Source organism: Schistocerca americana, chromosome 7 (assembly GCF_021461395.2).
Source record: "Schistocerca americana isolate TAMUIC-IGC-003095 chromosome 7, iqSchAmer2.1, whole genome shotgun sequence".
NCBI classification, from domain to species: Eukaryota; Metazoa; Arthropoda; class Insecta; order Orthoptera; family Acrididae; genus Schistocerca; species Schistocerca americana.
In genome coordinates this window covers 99,569,852-99,594,551 of record NC_060125.1, presented here as the reverse complement: position 1 = coordinate 99,594,551, position 24,700 = coordinate 99,569,852, and the positions used below count along the sequence as shown (strand labels likewise).

The 24,700-nt window shown below is 38.2% G+C and overlaps 1 protein-coding gene across 1 annotated transcript in view; it reads left to right on the top strand.

The window, feature by feature from the left end:
- Window positions 1–24,111, top strand: part of LOC124621865 (phospholipid-transporting ATPase ID) — a 538,522-nt gene extending 514,411 nt beyond the window's left edge. The window contains 4 exon segments of the mRNA XM_047147327.1: window positions 5,985–6,088; window positions 6,502–6,633; window positions 15,060–15,208; window positions 20,685–24,111. Of these exon segments, the coding sequence (XP_047003283.1) occupies window positions 5,985–6,088; window positions 6,502–6,633; window positions 15,060–15,208; window positions 20,685–20,913 (614 nt within the window). The 3' untranslated portion in view covers window positions 20,914–24,111.
- Window positions 24,112–24,700: the final 589 nt, after the last annotated feature.

Here is a 24,700-nt window from a genome sequence, read left to right as displayed (position 1 = left end):
ACATTACTGCCGTGCCCACTTTTTAAAGCAACATTTCAATACTATCTCATTGAACAACAATTTTGTTAATTACATTCACAAGGAGAGACTTCCAGTTGTATCCTGGATGTTGCCAAGCTCACTTGCATGTTTCTGGATGATCCTGAACTTTTAAAAACTGTATTCACAGCAAAACGCAGAATCCAGATGAGTCTCGGAATTCACTCACATTGAAACGATGCCCTGAAAGCAAACTTTGAGCGCAAAGTTTGTCAGAATTGCAACTTACAATGCTGTTCTTGTATTTTAAGATGGGAATGTAGGGAGCCTGGTGGTATTAGGGAGAATGGGCGTTAAGATAGGAAATTTCACTCCAGACATCTTGAAAGAAATAGATTTACAACACCTCTCTGCAACTGAAAAGTTACTTGAACAGTATGTAAGGGAAGAAGGGAGAAAACAAGGAACCAGAAGAAAAGCCTTGAAGGAAAAGAGGACTCTGAGTACAAGTCTGGGGCCTTCTGAAGAGGTGACATAAGAGAAAACATTAGGTTGAACTTTAAACAGCATTTCCTGAAGATTATGTTTTTTAATGTTGATGTTTCTTTTTCCCAGACTCTACAAAGGCTAGAATTATTAGTCACATATATTATTTGTGAAAATAAAATTTTTAATTCCATGAAAAAAGTTAAATATACATAATGCAATGCAGTAAATATGTTAATTTCAAGTAAAGCATGGTACAAAATTTCATTGCCGTATCTTCAAAATTGTGAATTTGGTGCATTTTATAAATAGTGTTTTTGATGGACAAGCCCTCCTTTAAATAACTGAAATTTGGTATTTTGACTATTCAGAGAATCTTCTTCCTCTTCTCCTCCTCCCCCCCTTCCTACTCTCTCTCTCTCTCTCTCTCTCTCTCTCTCTCTCTCTCTCTCTCTCTCTAGATATTTCTGATTTCTGTACAGTAATTTGGGTGAATGCTAAGCTATTTCTCCGGCAAGAGCTGAGATGTGTTATTACTCATTACTTAAGAAAGAAGTAAGAAAGTGAAGTACTTATAACCAGTACTTGACAGTGAACTATTAGCTGTCTTACTGCATCACATCCAAGAGTATTTACATATCTACATTAATTCATCACATTAATTCGTACATATTATAAAAATGAGTGTATGTATGTATGCTCCATGTCTCCCTCTTAAACCACTGGACCAGTTTCAACCAAACTTGGTACACATGTTACTGACTGGAAAGAAAGTAGTAGTGTGTGTGTGTGTGTGTGTGTGTGTGTGTGTGTGTGTGTTGGGGGGGGGGGGGTGTTAAGAACCAGAAACGTCCTGTTAGTTGGGGGTCATAATGTGGAGAGAGAAAGTGGGAGTAAGAGATGGACAGACAGACAGACAGAGAGAGAGAGAGAGAGAGAGAGAGAGAGAGAGAGAGAGAGAGAGAGGAGGAGATGGACAGAGGAAGGAAAGAGGAGGAGATAGGACACAGAGGGATGCAAGGAGATGGATAGAGCAGATAGACAAAGAGAGGAAGGGGGTAGTAGATGGATGGAGATAGGGTCAGGAGGAGATGACAGAGTGGGTGGGGAGGGGGCAGAGGAGATGGGTACAGAGAATAGGGAGGAGGAGTAGACAGGGGGAAAGGAGGAGGTGGACCAATAGAACTGTAATAAATATATACCGTATTTACTTGAATCTAAGCCGCACTTTTTTTCCGGTTTTTATAATCCAAAAAACCGCCTGCGGCTTAGAATCCAGTGCAAAGCAAGTGGAAGTTCTGAAAAATGTTGGCAGGTGCCGCCACAACTAACTTCTGCCGTCGAATATATGTAGCACTACACAGGCATGCTTTGTAGGCACGAAGATAAATACTGGTGCCGAAACCTCTAGATCAGTAAATAAATTTTAAAAAGAAGGTGGAAGACGAGCTTTTTTTCTCTGCCCCGAGTTTCGACCACTGCATTTTCATTCATTATCCAACGAAGTAAATACAAATTCCGTATTTTTCATCTTGGAATGTAGCAGAATTTCAATATACTACAAAAATCTGACTGGCAACGCTGTTTGAATTTTTTCTGCCTGTGAGAAGAGATTGTTGCTAATAGGAACCTGATCAAATGTGAATCACATGTAGTATTCTCTTCACCATAAGACTAATACGAATATAAACATTTCGCCATGTATTCTTTCGTGTTTGCTGCTATCTTGTTTAAATCCTGTCTGCCTAATAAACTAAGAAACAAGAGTGACACAACAGCAAACGCGGAAGAATATACGTAGCGTGTCATGTTTATATTCATATTATTTTTATGCCTAATAGTGATACAGTTAGAAATGAAACACGGCAACTGACTAGATTTTTAAATCAGAGATGACTCTAATTTCTGTGCAGAATTTGGTGTACTAAAGAAGTGGCCGCAGAGATTTTCAAACAGAGAGAAATTTTCGCCTAACTCTCGTTCAGAACATGTTCTATCATATGCAGTCTATTATTTGGTTCTTGTTGATCATTATCAAAGAAAGCAGCAGTGTAAGTAACAAAAAATAGCAGTCTCTTGCCATTGTTTTGCTAATGAGGCATTTTTTTTTTTAAAGCGGCGGTAGCACGCACGAAAGCAAGCCGTGCCGCGAGTGGCGACAGGCTGTAAACATGCACTATCAGAATGCGACAAACAATGCATGACACAGTACAGTAATGCATTTTCAGCTTAGAGTGACATAAACACCTATAACAAAGAAAAGGCACTTATCAGATCAAAGCAAAATAAGCAATCGATTCAAACCAGACGAAGCACGTGAAAAAGGAAGGGTACCCGTATAAATACGGACGGAGCGCCTGACGCATAGCAATGGCTGCCTGGTAAAGCTTAACTGCTTAGCTTACGACTCGAACCAAACTACTGTAGCTGTATAGTCATTCATTCAACCTAAATTGTGTCTCATATTACAATGGACCAACTTTGTTTCGATTTGGAGGTGCAGCCTAAAACTTTTCTCTCCCCTTGAATTTCGAGTCTCAAATTTCAGGTGCGGCTTAGTCGGGAAATTTTGTTTTTCCTCTATTTCGAATCTCATTTTTCAGGTGCAGCTTAGATTCGAGTGCGGCTTAGATTCGAGTAAATACGGTACCCAAGTACTCAGCTAGTTCAGAACATATTTGTGTTGGAAGATGGTGGCCTCCATTCTGGTATAGTGTTTTTTCTTTACATTAGTAAACACACAAGGAAAATCCAGGTTAAATGCATCTATGAGATAAAATACATGTATGAGAGCAGATCATTACTCACCAAGCAGAAGAGGTGCCAAGCCGTGGGAGTTTGAATGAGGACCATTTCAGTTAGGATATGTGGAAGGGTCAGTAGCACATCCCGCTCCTTTTTAAATACATATTATATATTGTTGTTTTATGACAAGTTATACATCATTGAGGGTCTCCTCACTGTGAATGTTTGGTACAAATCTAACTCTGAGGTGCTCCATGATGTTCAAAGTAGTACTGTTCAAATAGTACTGTGCCAGTGGAATTGAATGTCACCTTTGAGGTGGTGATTTCTGTCTGGCAGCCAAGCAGTTTATTGATATTCTGCCTGCCTTTTCATGGCTCCATACATTTTCATACACACATCATTAATAATAAACAATGAGATGAGCAAAGACAGTTTCTAGAGGAGTTGTTGAACAGTGGATATGCACATAAGCAAGAAGTTGAGGGTGATCCTACTTCAGCAGAACTCATGATTTAAAAGTTTTTTGGACTTGCAGTCAAGTTATTTGCCCTTTCCACAATATTTGAACAACATCCCAAGTTGTTCTCATCAGGCATCAAGAGTTGATTTTGTTGCTCGCTTTTTTTATGCAAACCAAACACTGCCCTTGGGAATGTTTGATGGCATGATTAAACAATAAAACAGACTCTCAGAAACTCAAAACAGATGGCAAGAGAGCATTGAAATGTTTCCTTATCTGATTGAAGCACATTATGTGCTAGATACCATGTTTTGCTTAAGCCAAAGCCTTATTCTTGTTGATTATATTACACCTTATTCTTGTTGATTAAATTACAGGCCACTCAAATGTCAATTGCGTCTTTTGTTAAATGGTCCCACAAATTTGTCAACTGCACAACAATGTTGGTATTTTCAGATTTCATGTTATCCACACAGGTTGCTCAAGTTGGAACTAACCCTTTTGTGCTTAATGTCTTTGTTCAAAAGTTCTTATAATTTTTTCAATGTACGACCTACCACGTTCACACAGTTTGTGGTATTTTCCTAGTTCTTGGAGTCCTACATTATCTTTCACATAACACAGTAGAATATTTAGTTTTGTTTGAATAAATGATATATATAAATTTGAACCATATTTTCAAAGTATTTTCATTATCTTCCTGGAAAAGGTACCATAAGATTCTGGCAGCTTGTTCATTGGTATCATCTCCTTTTGTTGGCAGTGTCAGTTTGCATTGTAGGACATGTTCAATATAATATTTTGAGTACACATTAGTTTTAAAAACTTCTGTCAGAAGTCTTATGTTCTTTCACAGGGCACTCGTCAGAGAGCGTACATGTTCAGTGGACCAGTGTGCTAAGTATGGACTTCTCTGTGATGGGTGGGGATGACTCATGGCCTGTAGATAAGTGGTTGATATGGGTGGGCCTCGTGTAGACACTGTCCCCTAGAAACCATCTTGTTCTATTTCCATTGTGACTTTTATACTTGGATTGCAGTGAAGAGAGAAACCGTATCAAAATTAACTATAATATATGTCACTCAAGAGCCACATTTTGACAAGGAATTGGTGGGGCTGCAAACGTTGTTTTTACAATGTTTTTCCAGGTAGCATCATGATGCAGGTGATGAATTTCTAGGACAGTGTAATAAAGGAGATTGTCAAAACTAGAGTGGTGTGTAGTTTAATCAACAGGGGCAGCTTAAGCTGCGCTCACTTTGATTGATTGATTTTCCAAACAACTTAAGCAATCTCTCTGTCTGCTCATAGATAAGTAGCTATTAGACTTTTTTTATGATGTTGTCTTCCACTATTCTCCTCCACGTATTCATGTTTTTGCATAGCTTTTGTACTGGTTTTTAATTCCTGCTGACTCCACTCCCTCCCCCACCCTTCCACAAAGGTGTAGGAAACCATAGCTAGAGTAGCACACAGTGTATACCATTCAATTTGGTATAAGTCCAAGCAGCCCACAATGAAACCAGTGCTCAAACCCTGATAAGACAACTTGGGAAGTTGGTGCAAAGAATAGAAAGAAAATTACAGCTCAGCTGCAAACCGAAAAAGTTGGAAACAGAGAACTGAATGTTGCTGCTCACCTAATGTGCCAGGTACTTTCACCTAGCAGCAGCAAACAACAACAACACAGATGGGTCTTAACAGGGGGTCTCCCATGGTTGCTCTGTTGTTTTTCTTTGATCGTGTCCACAAGATCTAGGTACATCAAGCACTCACTCTGTTTGGTGTCTCTGTTTTAAATCTTTATGAGACAAACAGGGTTTGGATTTTATGATTCTGTGAAATGTGAAACTTGTTCCTTAAAATTTTAGGGAGAAGTTGTAAATGTGCTACCATGCTGACTGGTTCATACATGGTATGTACTTCTGTTTTAATAAAATGTTTCGCAATATTTGACTAAATCTGAAATATCTTAAATTTATGATAACTTGAGCAAAACTAGGAGACCATGCAATTTTAGATAAGATTGACTTTGTTCCTTTTTATCATTGAAATCAGGTGTGCAGGTATAGCTTTTTTTAGTTAGACTTCAGTCAACAAGTTCAAGTTCATTAATTCTCTCTGTAAAAATTGTAGTGAGTTGAGTGTGTGTTCCTTGTTACAAATTAACAGTTTAATCCATTGATCAAACCTGTAAGAAAAATAGTTATATTCATATGAGAAGAATGCTTGATCAAACGTGGAAGAAAGTGTCATTTTCTTATAAGAAGTCAGTTTCAGTGCTGAACTTGATTTTGTGCTTTGTTTCAGGTACATACAAAGATGGTGTTTCACCAAATGGTTATGTACTGTCAGATCACATGCTCCTTGGGAGTGTTGTTGCCACAGACCTTGTTATTGTGGTCACAGCACAGGTGAGTTGAGAGTAATATAATGGTTTATCTTTCAAAATCGATCTATACACATTTATTGGATAGTGAAGGTAATTTTCAAAGCTATTTACATTTAAGAAGATAATGGAATACTACTTAAATGTGAATTACTTAATGATGAGTGGTAGACATATAACATGTATTACAACAATATCATGAATAGGGTAGTTGTTATTCCAATCTGGACTTTTCATTGTTGGAATACATATTACTGTATCATTACAGCAGAATTGGAGCTCCAACAACCTAGGACACATGTGCAGCCTCCAGTAATTCAGATTTATATAGCTCATTAATTTTATTACTTTTTTTCGTGGCTGTAGTCCTGGGATTTTAAATTCAGCTCATTGAGGGTTCCTTAAAAAGTGTGACTGTGTGCTTCCTTTCCTTTTCAGGTTGCGTTGGATACTGCTTACTGGACAGTGTTCAACCACATCATGGTGTGGGGATCCCTCGTGTGGTACTTCATTTTACAATACTTTTACAATTACGTCATTGGTGGGAGCTACGTTGGATCTCTCACTATGGTACAGTATAATTCTCAGTAATTATGCTTAGCCAGTAAAAATAATTTTTCATGAGAGTTATTAAGAAATGAATAAAAAATATTCAGTGGTCATTCACATTGACTGTAATAACAGTGCAAGAGCAAAGTGAGGAGCTCTTGGTGTGGCAAAGAAAGACTGTTATTTGGATGAAAAATGGACTTATTTTTTTTGTCCTAGTCTCCTTATGTACAAATAAATTTGGAGAAAAACAATCTGACTTGGTTTGCATCCTTGACCATTTGGTTTTTAATCTGAGACTTATCCAGTGAGCAGTTGAACCACATGTGCAACATGTCACACTGTAGCAATCTTTATGTTAGACAGAATTTTTTGCCTTGCCACCCATAAGGAAGCATACCCCAGCATAATAGAAGTCTCCTTTCTCCTGTGCTGCCAGCTTGAGGTAAGTAGTGATGATTCAACTTTTACATATTAAGAAGATACTGCTGTTTCAGTCCTACACTGTGGAGTGAAGGCCATATTAGACAAATAACGCCATGTATAGAGACACATAAGCAGTCACTCTTCCCATCCTCCATAAGCACATAGAGTAGAAAGAAACGTTAATATGTGGTACAGTGGAAAGTACCCTCTGTCATGCACTTCATAGCAGTCTGCAGAGTGTAGATATGGATGTAAATATGCATTCTAAAATGAATGAGGCCAGCTTATGCCTGCTGCATACACATCTTCATCAGTTGGTAGCCAGTCACCTTGGAGAACATTCCAGCAGCTGTAGAACCTTACATAACTTTGATTTGAATACTGCCCCAACAAAACTGATGCAAAAAACGAAAAAGAATCTTTTAATCATTGTGATGAGAGCTAGCACTGCTAGGGACTGTAGACTATGAATCGAGAAAGAGCATAAACTATAACAGAGGTAGTCATAAAGTTTTAATTATCACCTGACATGCATAAAGTTATATAATTAATTTTTTGTTCGTTTGCAGGTACACTTCTGCACTACTGGTACACATTGAAATCCTTACATTACAGTATCTTCACTTTTTGATAACTGAGCCAAAATGAAATAGCACAGGCCTGTCGATATAGTAGATCATGTGATGATTAGTTTTCAACAGCAATAGAAATGTTTCAGCTATGTAAGGCAAATCCTGGCAACTTCTCTCACTATGTGGGTTGGCTTCACACAGCTCCAACATTTCTGACGCTACAAAGGGGGGAAAAACTGCCTGACACTCCACTTCGTCAATGGGCTGTGCTGTTGTGCTTTCGCTCATGTTGCAGCGTGCTCTGGTACTGTGTCACAGGAATTTCGTAGTGTTCTAGTACTGCAGCCATGTACCTGGAACTTATGTAGCTTAACTTCTTTTTTCAAGATGGTGACAAAATTTTTGATAATTTGATGCCTGCAAATATGAATCTGTATGAATAGGCTTACGATAAACTGAAAGCCCCAGAGAGAAATCATTCTTTCATCTAACCAAGACATCCAAGATAGGCAGGCATCCAGCTTTCTCTGTTTCCATTTGTTTTAATCGAAGATGACAGTGTGTACCAATGGCAGCAGTAAGTGGTAATTCTGAGGACAGCTAAGTTCCATGGTTCCACCAGTGAGTGTGCTGTTGCTAGAAAGTGTGGTAGGTCTGTCAACTTAATTTTGACACATGCTCACAACATGCTGCAGCTTGCTGTACATTGTTAAATGGAGCAAGTCTTTGTCAGTCTCCACCAGATCACTTGAAAATGACAAATTGTGTCGACAATTCAATGCAAAGTGCATTAATTTATACTCAGAAAGGCAGGCAAATAAAACAATTTAATTGTTAACTTTACACTTCAACATTCACAAATTTGTGAGGTAAAATTTACACGAACATAAATTTTACAGTTTGTAAGTGCATGACTACGGAAGTGATGTAATTAGGCCCAGTCAGTGAAGGCCAGAGGAGGTCAAATATGTGAATAATTCATGTAACCTCAAATTTTTGTACAGTGGTAGGAGGGAGTTCCATGAAAAATATACTAAAAATCGTGAGTGGTGGAGGTGGGGGAAGGGAGAGAAGGGCTGGGTATGAATAATGTTGGGACAACTGACTGTTTCCAACAACCAACTAGTCAGTGGATTCGTTTTTTCTTCAGTCGGTTTTTTCAGTTGAATGAAACAACCAAATGAAACTAGTCTCTGCAGCCATGTCAGCTATATGAATGTTTTCACTTACTCACTGGGGTTCAGGAGTGCCACTCAATGCAAGACAGCTGACTCACACAAACCTGGGTCGACTGCGGTTGTTATATGAATGTTTTTGCTCAGTCTCTGCATTTGATCGATTTCACTTACCCTTTTCCGTGAGGGTCGATGGTCATTGGGGCAGGCATGTGGTGCTGCCACCATAGCCTCCTCCTACTCCTCCTGCTGCTGCCAGGGCCACGATTGCAGCTGTTGCGAGGAGGTGGAGTGGTGGCTGGTGCGAATGCAGTGTGACACTGCCGGGACTTACACTTGTGGCGACTGTCCACTGCGCCACGTCCTCATGCCAGCTGTAAGCCTGGCCCTGGCAGCTGCATGATGCTGACATGGAGTGTGCGGGATGTTCAAGGGCTAGCTCGATAGGTAGATTTAACTAATGGACATCATTGCATCTTTTCAGTAAAACAGAATCCAAACAGTTGCAAAAAATCTGGCGTGTACCCTTTCCTCTTCACGTATGCTAGCTCAACTTTGTACTCGCAGCGAAGCTTTATTAGTTATGTGATGTTTTTAATTACACCTGGGACAGTTTAATGCACAACAGTTTATGTATCAGTTTCAAATGGTGAAAAGGAGAATTAGTCTTTCAATACACAATTAAATGAGTTATTGCTTATTTTAACTTTGGCATAACCACTGAGTTGTCTTCACATAGACCTGGGGTTGCAGCTTACGTCTGGGGGGTATATGTATCCCTAGTTTGTATTGTACACCACTGCTGTAATTCATCTAATGAAAGCACTACAGACTGGTTTACTCACAATAATAGCTGGATAATTCAGTCAACTAAACCACTAAACAGTGGTCTCAGTTGAATGAATGAATGAATGAATGAATGAATACATGCTTCAACTGACATAAAACTAAAGACCAGTCTCACTTGAAAAGAGAGAATGAAGAACCATCAGTATGCAAAACACCAACATATTGCATCAACTGTTTTCATTCGGTTGCTCCCACAGATTGGTTTCACTCAAATGGATGAATGAATAATTCAACCAATATGTAATGCTACAACCAAATGAGTCAGTAGTTTTCCAACAAGCAACTGAATTGATTGTTTTCATTTGATTGTACTCAACATTACGTATAAGTGTGGCAGTAACTTTCATATGTTTTTCTTGAATAACTCGAAAACAGCAGACTCTTGTGGAAACATATCCCAGTACAAAATTAAATTACCTGTAAAAAAGGTCCTATTCATGTTTTCTCTAGTACAAATAGTTTGTACGTAGAGAGTGAGAGAATATGAAAGTCTCAGGTGAAGCATTTGTGCCGTCAATTAGGTGGTTTTTGTAGGGCAGTTTGAGCTACTTTACTGACTTGATGGACCATAAGTGTCCTGTATAAAATTGTTACCCTCAGCTTTACCTACATCGCTGTGATTCATTGTAAACAGTTATCATTTACACTGTGTATTGCAAACTTTTTTTTAAGACTTCTGATTCTGGAAACAACCAGAAAATATACAAGAATGAAATGAAACAAAATAACTTAGAATAAATTTATTTAACAGGAGCTTCACTGTAACTTCAGCGAGATTAGTGTGCATTTCTAGAACAGAGTTCAGTGATGATAGTAGTGTGATACTAAAATTTACTTCTAAGCATTCTTAGAGCACGGTAGTCTTTCTCGTAGTGTTACGTTCGTGTGTGCAGTGACTGATTCCAGCCTTCAAGTCTAATGTGTCAAATAAAATGCAGACTCCACTGGGTCTACATTTTTTTTCTTCAGAAGGAAAACTAATTTGAGAATGGTGAAATTACATGGAGACAAGATGTCTGGCCAGTGTTCACCTTCTGGAGGCGAAATTACAAGTACTGCTGATAGATACAAGGAGTATTCATAAAGCATTAATTATGACGTTGGAACTATAAAGTTGCATCCATGAAATGTGCTGATGGTATCAATCCTTGTCTACATATTCCAGCCTACAATGTTAAATTTTTTCCCCAACAATGTATGACTTGGCTGAGACCTTAGTTGTAGAACTCTGAATTTTGGCTATTCAGGAAAACTTTTACCCCAAAAATCACCTGTTTGTCATTCTGGAAATGCCCAACACACAATGGTTTTTCTACTTGAGGAAACAGGAAGGGGTGACTGGATATCATGTCAGGAGAATTTAGGGGTTTGATAACCCAAAGAAGCAGCCAGTGTCCTGTGCACGATAAGCTGGGGGATTGTTGTGGAGTAAAAACATGCCCTCAGTCAGTTTGCCGTGACGGTTTGTCAGGACAGCTTCCCATAACCTCGCCAGGAGATTTTTGCAATACACTCCTGTGATGGTTTGTCCCTTATGAGCGTAATCTGTTGGTACACTTTTTTTAGAACAGATATCCACAGTTCCACTGCTTATTTTACTCCTTTGTCTCGGGTTCATAGTAATACCACACACCACCCATCCACAGTGAGTTGAATGGGTGTGAGCAGTTGCAGAACCCAGTGAGTGGCAACCATTGTAGTTTCAAAATATTATGAAACTTATTGAAAACTGATCTCCGACTGATTTTCATTTCTTCCACTATTGCCTCGACTGCGATATGCTGGTCTTTGAGTGCTAGGTCTCACATTTCTTCAGGGAGAGATAAACTGACTATTCATTCTTTGCAATTGACTCTTGATATATGATGGTGCATTGTTGTTGTACACTTCCACCATCACAACATGGATTGCTGCTGTGTTGTTCCCCTTCAAATGCAGAAAATGTGTTACTGCACAATGCATCTACATCTACTTCTACATCTACATAGATACTCTGCAAGTCACATGTGGTGCATGGTAGGAGGGTGCCCTGTGCCACTACTAGTCATTTCTTTTCCAGTTCCACTTGCAGACAGAGCAAGGGAAAAATGACTCTGTATATGCCTCTAGGTGAGCCCTAATTTCTCATATCTTATCTTCATGGTCCTTATGCCAATGTATGTTGGGTAGCTGTGGAATCGTTTGGCAGTACGCTCCAGGTACTGGTTCTCTATATTTTCTCAATAGTGTTTGACAAAAAGAACGTCGCCTTCCCTTGAGGGATTCCCATTTGAGTTCCTGAAGCATCTCTGTAATGCTTATATGTTGTTCGAACCTACTGATAACAGATCTAGCAGCCTGCCTCTGGATTGCTTTGATGTCTTCCTTCAATCTGAACTTCTAGGGATTCCAAATACTCGAGCATTATTCAGCATCCTATATGCGGTTTACTTTACAGGTTACCCACTCTTTCCTAAAATTATCCCAATAAACCAAAGTCGACCATTAGCCTTACCCACCACAGTTATCACATGCTTGTTCCGTCTCGTATCACTTTGCAGCATTATTCCCAGATATTGAAACAACTTCACTGTGTCAGGCAGGACAGTAGCAACACTGTATCTGAACCTCACAAGTTTGTTCTTCCTACTCATCCGCATTAACTTAAATTTTTTACACATTTAGGGCTAGCTGCCATTCATCACACCAACTGGAAGTTTTGTCTAAGGCATCTTGTATCTTCCGACAGTCGCTCATCTTCGACACCTTACTGACACCATGGCATCATCAGCAAACAACTGCAGATTGCTACCCACTCTGTCCACCAAATCATTTAAGTACATAGAGAACAAATGCAGTCCTATCACACTTCCCTGGGACACTACTGTTGATACCCTTGTCCCTGGTGAATGCTCACTGTCAAGAAGAACATACTGGGTTCTATTATTTAAGAAGTCTCCGACCCACATAAACATCTGTTAACTTATTCTTTGTACATTCGTTAACAGCCTGCAGTGGGGTGCCATGCAAATGCTTTCTGGAAAACTAGAAATATTGGCTAAGGCTGTTGCCTTTCATCCATAGTTCAGAGTATATCAAGTAGGAAAAGGGCAAGCCGAGTTTCCCACAAGCGATGCTTCCTAAAACCATGCTGATTCATGCATCATTATGTTGCATTGTTGGCAGCTTGTGTTCATGTAATGGTAAAAAGTATATAAAACACATTGCGTATTTATACATCAAAAAAGTTTTATAATATTTTTTGCCCAATCAGTTATCAGTGCAACATAACGATATGTGGGAAATATGATGGCAACACCATTCCAAGGAACTTTTGCCATTAAGGAGGAAAAAACAGTGTACAATTAATGTAAACAGAAACAAGTGGAATCTATAGACATAAAAAAAAAAAATTTGCATCACCTCAGTTCCGGAATCTGTACAGAAAATTGGAATGGAGATCAAGGTAAACAACATGCTTGTTTACCTTGATCTCACGAAAACCACACATTGCTTGTTGTACCACCATACAGTGAGACCTTCAGAGGGCGATTTGGCTTAGATCCCTCAGAGTTGTTGGTGGGTCACGTCATCCACAAACAGCCCTTTTCAATCTATCCCAGGCATGTTCGATTGGGTTCACTCTAGTCAAGCGATGTCATTTTCCTGAAGGAAGTCATTCACAAGATGTGCACAATGGGGGCACGAATTGACATCTATGAAGATGAATGCCTCGCCAATATGCTGCCGATATGGTTGCACTATTGGTCGGAGGATGACATTCACGTATTGTACAGCCATTACGGCGCCTTCCATGGCCACCAGTGGCGTACATCAGCCCCACATAATGCCTCCCCAAAACAGCAGGGAACCTCCACCTTGCTGCCCTCGCTCGATAGTGTGTTTAAGGCATTCAGCTTGACAGGGTTGCCTCCAAACATGTCTCCAATGATTGTCTGGGTGAAGGCATATGCGACACTCATCAGTGAAGAGAACGTGATGCCAATCCTGAGTGGTACATTCAGCTTGTTGTTGCGCCCATCTGTACCACGCTGCATGGTGTCGTGGTTGCAAAGATGAGCGTTGCCATGGACGTCGGGAGTGAAGTTGCGCATCATGCAGCCTATTGCGCACAGTTTGAGTCATAATATGACGTCCTGTGGCTGCACGAAAAGCATTATTCAACATGGTGTGTTGCTGTCAGAGTTCTTCCGAGCCATAATCCGTAGGTAGCGGTCATCCACTGCAGTAGTAACCCTCGGGTGGCCTGAGCGAAGTATGTCATTGACAGTACCTGTCTCTCTGTATCTCCTTGCATGTCCGAATAACATCGCTTTGGTTCGCTCTGATATGCCTGGATACTTCCCTGGTAGAGAGCCATTCATGTACCTCCTTCCTGGTGGAATGACTGGAACTGATCAGCTGTCAGACCCCCTCCATCTAATAAGTGCTGCTCATGCATGGTTGTTTACAGGTTTTGAGCAGGTTTAGTTACGTCTCTGAACAGTCAAAGGGACCGTGTCTGTCATACAATATCCACAGTCAATGTCTATCTTCAGGAGTTCTGGGAACCGAGGTATTGCAAAACATTTTTTGATGTGTGTAAATATGAACAGCCGTCTGAAGTTGAATCTGTCAAACTGGTAACTGTGTGATTTGTGTAAATAAATAGCATTAATGACAGTGAGTGGTTGCTGTTATCTTCCTTGCTAGAACTAACTTGTATTTTGTGCACTGCCACAGTGTCAGAATGTCAATTTTTGACAAAATGGCAAAAAATTAATTGTATAACTTTATTTGTTAGATGAGGATTAAAAGTTAGCTCTCTTTGTAAGCAGAAGGTAGGAGAGACCTTCATCCTCCAAGGTAGGTTACTCATTCCACGATCTTGAGTTACCTGCCCTTCCGTATTAACCTTTCCCCAATCTCTCCCGCTTGCCTCCCTGAGGAAGGAAGTAATAGGTGATGTTCATTGGTTGTACTTAGTATTGTGCTTCCTGAAGGTAAGAACTGACCAGACGTAATGACACCTTACAATCAGACAATTATTTATTTCTTGCTCAAGACATATACAGAGGACTTTGTGCTTTGAATTTCTAGTATGTGTGTTAACAGTTAATTCTTGTCTTTCCATACAACTGTTACTTGTGCTTAAAGACAAATATGTACAAAACCAGAAGGTACAGCTTCAAACGAAATAGGAAAACCTGAGGAGAAATATTATAGCCAAGTAATACACATTGTTCTCATATTAATAATGTACCATCTTCCTTGTATAGCTTTTCTTCTAGCTTAGCTGCACTGATTCTTATGTTATTTTGCTTAATGAAAATTTTTAAAAATCAAAGAGTTTTTATTTCTGTACACAATGCACTTTCTCATTTAGTATTAACATTGTTTCAACATTTAGAGGTAGTAATCTACAAGTAACTGTTCCTTGCTGCAGGCAATGAGTGAAGCGACATTCTGGTTCACTACGGTGCTGACAGTAACTGTATTAATGGTTCCTGTGCTGGCCTGGAGGTTCTACTTTGTGAACGTCCGTCCAACTCTCTCTGACAGGGTACGCTTGAAGCAACGCCTTGCACAGCTCAGGTTAGTTCTTGCACTTTTTACAAGCTAGACACAGCTGTTTCGCGTATCTACAATGTGATTTTGTAGATGTCTCCATGGCAACGTCTCTTCATAGCTCTATAGGCAGTTTTCGTTTCCACCTACAGTTGTTTGCACTTCATAGTAGAAAACTGTCAAAAGTTTTGCCAGATGTTAGGGGTTTCCTTAAGTTGGCCTGATTGTAGGAGTGCCTCAGCAGTAAAGAATATATGTACTAAAACATCATGCATGATGTGGCATTTTGTACTTATCCCAGTGTTTAATACGTCATATCTCCTGATCTATGTGTGGTACCATGAAATATGGTACTTTTGTAGGTGCATTTAGTGGTATATATGGATACTGCCTACGAAATTTATTGTGGATACAGTTAGTAGCACAGAAGTAATACACTGAAACATCATGCATGATATGGCAGTTTATCATGCATGTAATTGTTTATGGCATCATGTCTCCCGAACTATGGTGGTGGGTTGGTCTTGCCTCCACAGTGATTGTTGCCTGACAGTAGGGGACATGTGTACCAAGTTTGGTTGAAATTGCTCCTGTGGTTTAGGAGGAGATACGGACACACACACACACACACACACACACACACACACACACACACACACACACACACAGAGGGTATTCAGTTATAATTTGGTGAGAATATTCTGCTTCCGGCAGATGATGCAGGACCCAGTCCCACTGCTGGACATCTCTGAAATATTTTTCCATTGTTTCTAATTTCATCACATATTCAGGGCCAATTTTCTGTCTTTATGCGGGCATGGACTTTTCCCTCAGAGCTGAAGTGCAATGATTTCCAGTCCATTGTTTCTGGCACGTAATGTGCAAGCAATCCAGTGAGCTTTCACATATGACATGTAGGATGTTTTGTAAATACAGCAATTAGTAGTTTCTCATTAGAGGGTAAGGAGTCATTCCAATCCCGGGAGCGGAAAGACTTACCTTAGGGGGAAAAAAGGACGGGTATACACTCGCGCACTCACACACACATATCCATCCACACATATACAGACACAAGCAGACATATTGAAATATGCTTTGGATAAGTCACAGAATATTCCTACTGGTGACATTTTACTATTTAAAGACTCTATTATATGGACAGTGAAATTGTATATTGCTGTCTCAGTGGAACAGCATTTCTGAAATCCGAACTGTGATTTACTAAGTATCCCATTACTGTTGAGAAGGCTAACCACTCTTGAGTACATTACTTCCTCAAAGATTTTTGAAAATGCTGTAAGCAAGGATACTAGCCGGTAATTGACATCTGTGGTTTCCCCCTTTTTGTAGAGACGCCTGACAATGGCATATTTTAACCTGTCTGGAAAAATACCCTTAGTCAGTGATGCATTACAAATGTGACTCAGAACATCACTGTAATTGCTCCACATTGTTTTAATAACTTGTTAGAGATGTTATCTACTCCAACAGAACATTTATTTTTCAAAGATTTAATGATGTTCCTTATTTCACAAGAGGTTGTTAGATGAAACTTAATCTGACTAAAATTTTTCAAAACTGACTCTTCCATGTACTGCCTGGTTTTTTATTTTGAGCTATTCTGACCAATTTTTTTTCCTACACTTAAGAAGTGATTGTTAAATACACTGGTTATCTGTGTACTGTTAGTTAAGATGGTCTCATTCTCTTTAACAGTAATACTACCTAACCCAGTGGTTACTTTTCCTGTCTCCCTTGTAACAACATTCCATACTGATTTGATTTTATTGCTGGAGTTGTTAATTTCTTCTCTAACATACATATTTCTTAATTTCCTTACAACTTTTCTCAGTATGTTACAATAATTTTTATAGTGTAAAACTACTTCTGGATCTTTACTAGTTTTTGCTGTCTGATACAGTTTTCTTTTTCTTTCTGAAGACATTTTAATACGTGTAGTAATCCAAGGTTTCTTTTAAAAGTTTGTGGTGCTACATTTAGTAATTTTCTTTGGAAAACAATGTTCAAAAAGGGATATAAATTTGTCAAGAAATATGCTGCATTTATCATCAGGATTTGGCTCATTATATACATCTTCCCAGTTTACATTTTCTAAATTTCCTCTGAAGTGATCTATAGATACCGGATTGAGCACCCTCACACTTTTACTTAATGGTTTCTGAAGTGTACACCCTGTTGGGTTTTGTAAGTTAATCAGGTGTGCATCATGGTCAGATAATCCATTTACCACAGGAAAAGTATGTGTTTGTTCTACGTAAAATATAAAGGAATTGACATATCCGAAAGGACAGACATCATATTGGCCCAGCAGCCACTATAAACTAAGACACAAAGGAATTACAAACATTGGCTGCAAGTGGGCATTGATTTGAATCAATGGGGAAGTTTAAAGATTTGTGCTTACTAGGTATATGTGCTGACCACTGCACCATATATACACAGTTGTCATCGCAACTGCGTGGATTACCCTAGCAGCCTCGAGTCAGACCCAGTTCCTCAACTGTGAAGGTAGTGCTCCTTACCCCTTAATTCTCATGACTTTTGAGTAATGGTGCAGTTAGCAGCACATCTGCCTAGTGAGCAGGAGATCCAGGTTTGAATCACAGTCTGGCATAAATTTTCAACCTTCCCGATTGATTTAAATCGATGCCCACTTGCAGCCAGTCTCTGTAATTCATTTCTGTCATAGTGTATGTTATTAGTACCTTCTCATGCCAAGCTGAATTGTAGTGGATATCCTGTAATTATGTGGGTAACGATAACATGCTAGTGCGCTAGACCAACATCAGACAGCAAGGTTGGATCACTGTCAAGAATTGTGTGGATGTTTTGGGCGATCAGGTCTGTGTCACAGTGCACACTTGGCATGCCTCTGGAGGTGCCTTTTAGCAGAAGAATAATATCTGGAGTTGTACAACTGGCTGCTACAGATACTCATATCCATTCTTCACTTCTTTCATCTTTTCTATAAACGAAGACAATTTTTATTGTATGGTATGGTTCTTTCCCATGCTAAGTCCAATTTGTCTACAAATCTTAAAAATTCTTCAGTGGTGTCGTCAGGCCCATAGGCCAAACTCCACTGTACTCTGTGTGTTAATTTACTTTTTAAAGTATTGTATAGTATGGTATGGTATGGTATGGTATGGTATGATACACTATTGACCACCATACTGTACTGGTCTTTATGCAGTTCAGAGTAAATATAGGTCTTCCTCACTGCCACTGAAAGGCACAAATGAAAGTAGACAGTAAATTTCATTCTTTGCATGGTGTATGCATCTTTTTCCCAGGCCTTTTACGTTAATCTGATTTTGAAGATTTATATATCAGTTTTTTATACAAACTACATTGACCAAAATGGTAATCTGCTGGTTTCTACTCAGGAGTTTGAGTTTAGTTTAACTAGTTACTTGTTCCAGAGTTAATTTTCGCAATGAACCTTGTGAAGTGGAGAGTGTTTTGACAGGTATTGCCATTGTCAGTCTTCCATGTTAGCCAGTTACCTGAGGTATTGAAGCAGTGTTCCTGACTACCGTTTTCATACCCATAGATGATATATCATTAATATTTTGTTCCAGCCTGTGTACTGAACCCTTTGACAATTTATATTGCATCTAAATCTGTCATTTTCATTGATAAATTTTATTTCAGTAATCCCTGGACAAATATAGCAAATTAAATAAATGGAGTACAGGGTGCTAACTTCCTGATCTGTTTAGATTTTACACCTATAACAGTTACTCATTTATGCCTATGTAAATGAAAGTAATTGTAAGATTGATGTATGTGAAAGGTGAAAGATAGTTGTAGCTGGAAGAGCACTATTAATAGAACCATTTCCATGAACTTCGGATAAATCACTGTACAAATTGCAGTGGTCCTGCATATAATTGACCACCACTTTGATAAAAAGTGCTGTATGCATCCTTTTGATGAGTTACTGTGCATCATATTACAATCATTAGTAATGAGTTTCTAAAAAGTCAAAGCCAGTTATGATACAATTTGGATGACCTGAGGCTAGTAATATGCCATTAAACAATTTTATGGAAATACACATTGAAAAATTATTGTGCAGGAGGGTAACAAGTCTTCAGAATTGTGCAGTTGATTGAAAAATCATCTAATCAAGAAGTGAAGTAGCGTAACTGAGGTTATGAATTCTATGGGGTCTCTGTTCCAGCTTCGTGGATGTGTCCAGGTTTGTAGTTGGGATGGTGAACTTTTTATAAACAAACAGTTTAATCTAAAGAATGAGGGATTAGTATTACTGAAAGGCAAGGGTGGTAATACTTCAAATAACAAAACATTTTGTGTCGCAGTTCATTGTTGCTGTTAATCTTAACACACCTGTTACCTTACCCATTTTTATGTACTGTAGTTAAAACATCCCCAAAATGCGACAGAGTGGTCTAGACATTGAATAACACCTACTCATCAATAGTTCCAGAATGCTTCCCGTAATTTATGACGAACATAACATGTAATTCCTATACAGGCTGGAGCAATATTTTTCTAGCCCATATAACACATATTGGACATCTGTTATCCACTGTTTATGTCCCTTTGCCCATTGTAACTGAAAAGACTGATGGCCAGTAGGATGCAGGGGTTTCAGGCAGTGACTCATTTGTAAAGACGGGGGTTCACGTCTCCACTGAGCCATACAGGTTTTGGTTTGCTCCACTGTCCATGAATGACCCCTTTGAGAAAGAGGCAGCTGATTTTCTCTCCCACTTTCTGTATTCACACTTGAACTCTGCCATTCACCATCAGTGAACTGTAAACCTCACCAAGTTGGGACATATGCTGACAACACTGATCTGTTATAATCATCTTTCAGCTGTAATGCTGAATTCTGGCAACAATTTCTGCAACTGCCAGTGAACCCAATGAACAGAGCCCGCAGTAGTCCTGTGAAATCCACCACTTCATCGCAGAGAGACCTTTAGTATCCGTGAGGTCAATCACCCTCCTTCGCCCCTATGCCACATTGATCTTGCACCTAGTTTTACACATTGAACATGGTATAGAACTCAGTGGACAAAATGCACACCAGACTATGCTCATCATGCAGTAGCTACCTGTTCCATCTCTTTCCATGCCATATAGGGGTGCCAGAAATTGCTGTTAATTTTTTGAGATACAAACTGCGGACGAATCTGTTTACTTTCCTTCATGAGCTGTTATGTATACTCATATGAGAAGGATATTGTGTTCAGCTATCATCTTTACTTATATTTGTCGATCTTAGTGTTGTATCAATTTACATTAATACTGAGTAATAATTTTGAGCAGGCAGTCGTGTAGGTGCCTGATTTGCAAGTAAGGCTTATAGAAATATTTTACTCCAAAATACCCATTTGTCATTGTGCAGAATAATAATAATAATAATAATAATAATAATAATAATACGTCATGTAATCCACAAGCTGCATGCAGTTCACCCATAATTCATATTGAACTTCTGAATTTCCAGGTCACGACAGTCACAAGATGTTTTACGGACACCATCTGCTCGAAGAACGCGTCGTTCCATTCGCTCAGGCTATGCTTTTGCTCACCAGGAGGGTTTTGGACGTCTCATAACATCAGGCAAGATAATGCGCAAGTTACCGAGGCCCAATGGAGAATTCTTCTTTCCATCCTTCAGCAACCATTCGTTGGGAGGACCGTCAAATTCTGTGGACATGCAACCACATTTGTGATTGCAGTGTTACAGTGCCTCAGATTTTGTTGGCAGTTCCCATATGCTGCCTCTGTTGTTAAGTGCATTTCACTACCTCTAAATTGTGCCAGATTGTCAGTCTCCAATTCATTCCAGTCAGTTGAACAATCTCGTCCGTGTTGTGTAGTTTGTGAGTGGATGTAAAACAACTGGCGTTGGTTGGAAAGAGGACGCTAAGTAGGAACTGACGTTTATTTTGAAATTGTGAGGAGCTATACTAAAATAAATTTATATTGTCTAATTTTATACTACAGTATTTGATGAACAGGAGCTATTAAAATTATTGTAAACTATCCCCTGTAAGACACATGATTGTCTGTGTCTTTCTGTGTCTATACCAGTAGTAAAAATTCCTATTAAATGTTTTAGCCATACTGGATCCATAAAATGTAAAATGTGTCAATCTTCCACAAAAAATTTTTGCTTTTAAAAAAATTAGAAATAAAAGAGATCTCAGAGAGGAGGATTCTTTTGTTCTTGACAAATGAAAGTGTCATACTGCTATTCTGCTGATGTTCTAGCAGGGGTATGTGCTGCATGTGAAGTGACCAAAGAAAATAATCCTCCCTCTTTATTTTTTTAAAAATGTATCATTTTTTTAAGATGATAATTTTATTGACTGCCTCATGAGTCACTACTGAAAGCTGCTGGAAGTAGTGTGGTGCTGGGTTCAGTCTCATGTTGGAACTGTGTTTTTTTTTTTCGCTGCACAGCTTAATGTATTGGAGAGACCTCTTAAGTGACGTCATAACTTTTATAAAATATGTATATAATTATATGTATATCTATGATGCTTGTTGGCTTTCACTTTGTAAACAGTATTAATGTATGTTTTTGCCACTTTTGTGGAAGGGTATTGTAAATATTTCTGCTGCATTTCTTATTTTTTTATTTATTTGCCATTTGATTATGATGGGAGTTGTGTAATAATGCTGAGGTACATACTCTCAAAATAATTCAGTTGTTTCTTTAAGTGTTGCTACAAATCTGTCTGTAGCTCTACAAATACTTTTATGCACAAAACACAGTGTGGTACAATAAGATGAGATGTTGTATACTTACATGTTAATGAGTGCATTATCACAAATCGTGCTGAAAACTTCAATGAAGAAGGTGTAGACTTTGGTTATTTCATACCACTTATGCACCACAGTCACTGTTCAGATGAGTCTTGCAGAAAATGTAGGTAATTTTGTTTCCCCCCTTCCTTGTGAGTTCAGAAACGTGCACACAGTTTTAATTTTGAAGTGTGTCCTGAAAAAAATTAATAAATATATATAATTTTTTTAGTCCTACATCATTGGCTGTGTGTTCAGCTATTCTGAAGAGACAATATGCTGGGCATTATATAACTGCTGTCTTAATAAAATTAAATCAGAGTTACAATATAATAATTCGTTTGCCTTTATGTTGGAGTGAATGTGAGAGACCATACAATGGAAAATATGAGAGACAATCTTTGTTTTCAAACATATAACCTTGTCTTTCTCTTTTAAGTAAGAGATATGCTGTAAGTGAAACAAATATTTTTGTAGAAGAAAAAAATTTAAGGAGAACTATTAATGTTGTCAGGCTGGTAAGTCACCTCTCAAATATTTTGCTGTCTAAAGGGCTATGGCCATTCCTGTAATTTACTTAACTATATATGGGAGTGTGGGAGATGTGGTAGATAATTTGTGGTTGTTGCAAAAAGTATGTAATGGGTATACAGATTTTTGTCATATTATGTAAGAAAGATTTATAATGCTGTGGCTGGCATGGGTTTGGGTGCTCTGTTGGGGACCATAACTAAACACAATGGATATATTAGTATGCTGCAGTGTTGCCTAATGCAAGCTAATTCTGTAAAATGATTTCATAACTGAGTAACAAACTCATAAAACTATTGAAACCAAAGACTGAAGCTTCATGTTAGCAGTGCTTTGTATATTAGAATCCATTATCTCCCAATATAAGATCTATGCAAAGTGCTGTCCTCATTACTTGGACTAGACTCAGTTACATTAATGTTACAAAGATTATTCAAATCATAATGCATCTCAACCCACTCTCACCCTAATTTCTTCCTAAACCTCTATTTCTTAAAGATACACAAGTCAGCTAATGTAATGAAGATGACTGAGATGCAAGCGTTTTGCTTGTGTGGCTTTTGTGTGACACAAATTGCAGAGTTTCTATTAGCATCCAGAACAATGTTAGATTAAAGTTCTAGTTTCATATGAAAAGATTCCAAAATAAAATTCTGGTTAGCTGTATATAATTGTTGTCTGTCCACATACATACTTCCTCATATTTCTTAAAAGTTTTTCTTGAGTACATGTTTTGTCATCACTTCAAAGTATTCTCTGTCTGAGTTTTTTTAATCAAATTAAACTTCTTTTGATAGCCAAATCTCTGAAATAAGTAAATATGAGGCTATAAATGAGAATTGGTGAAAACTATATTTTTGGTCATATTTCATTCATTTAATTTTGAATCATCATTTGATGTATTTGTGATATGAATATGATTTTCTAAAAAATGCCTTATTGATTTGTGGAAGATTTGTATGGCATAGTGATAAATGATGTGTCTGAATGTTGAATTTGTCATCTGCTGTATAAAAATGTTGTTGATGTGATTGAAAATAAGCTACAGAATAAATTTATTTTCTAAGAATGTGAATTTAATAATTTATAAAAATGTCAACAAAAATCACAAAGCTATTTATAAGTTTTATAAAAAAATAGTTTAATGATTTTTGTACTCCAATCTCTAGTTAGTATTATGTTCACAACAGTACTGAAACACAATTTAAGTGCACATTAAACTGCCATCTCTTGTTATTATGAGAAAAACTATTTTTGTTTTAAATACTATATTGTGAAATGAAAGTGCGACTATCATTGAAGGCTGCGTGTGATACATTATTATTGTTTTTTCATCAGTATTGGATGTATCAGATAAATGTACTTAGTTGATATATTCTTGTATGTAATGTGTAAAAAATGAAAAAAAAAATAGTAGCAGCATTGTAAAAATCTAAAGATGGCACAGAGAGACACTCTATCAGTAATGTATGTGAATGTATGTCCAAGTGGTGCTTAAAGTTGTTTTGCCCATTCTGTGCTGTAAAATAAACAGTTACTATAATTTTTATGTTAACAGTAAAATGTGGTGGAATTCGATATGTCTTCATTCGCACTGTACAACTCTTATGCCCCGATTTGGAAGTTGTCATTTGAGTGATATGCGACATAAAAACCTGAAATAGTGTTGCTGGTACTGTTTTTGACAACAAATGACACTATGGCACTAGCGCCCTGAAAACATGACAGGTAAACACGCAGGACCACATGCTGTCTAATGGAACCTGGTTAATCAACTTCTAGAAGACTGTGCATCTTACTGTTGCGTACTTTCCTTTCCTACAATAATTCAGCTAGATAGTTGCTGCTGCTGTTTATTAAATGTCATCATTGCTGCAAATAACTGACTACAGAAGCAATCACAATGAGCCATTGGCAGCAGTTACTTTTGTTCACAATAATGTCACAAATATCCAATTGCACAGTTTATAGTTATTTAGTAATTAATGCAGCATAACTCATTTAACATGATAGCCAAATTCTACAAGATTACTGTCTGCTTCACTCGTTTTTCACTGACAATTTACACACATTTTAATCATCGCATGTGAAACTAATATTGGTTGAGCACAATTTGATGTAATATAAATGTTTCTTGACCCTTGGAATTCCATCCTCACTTAATGAGAACAGTTGTAC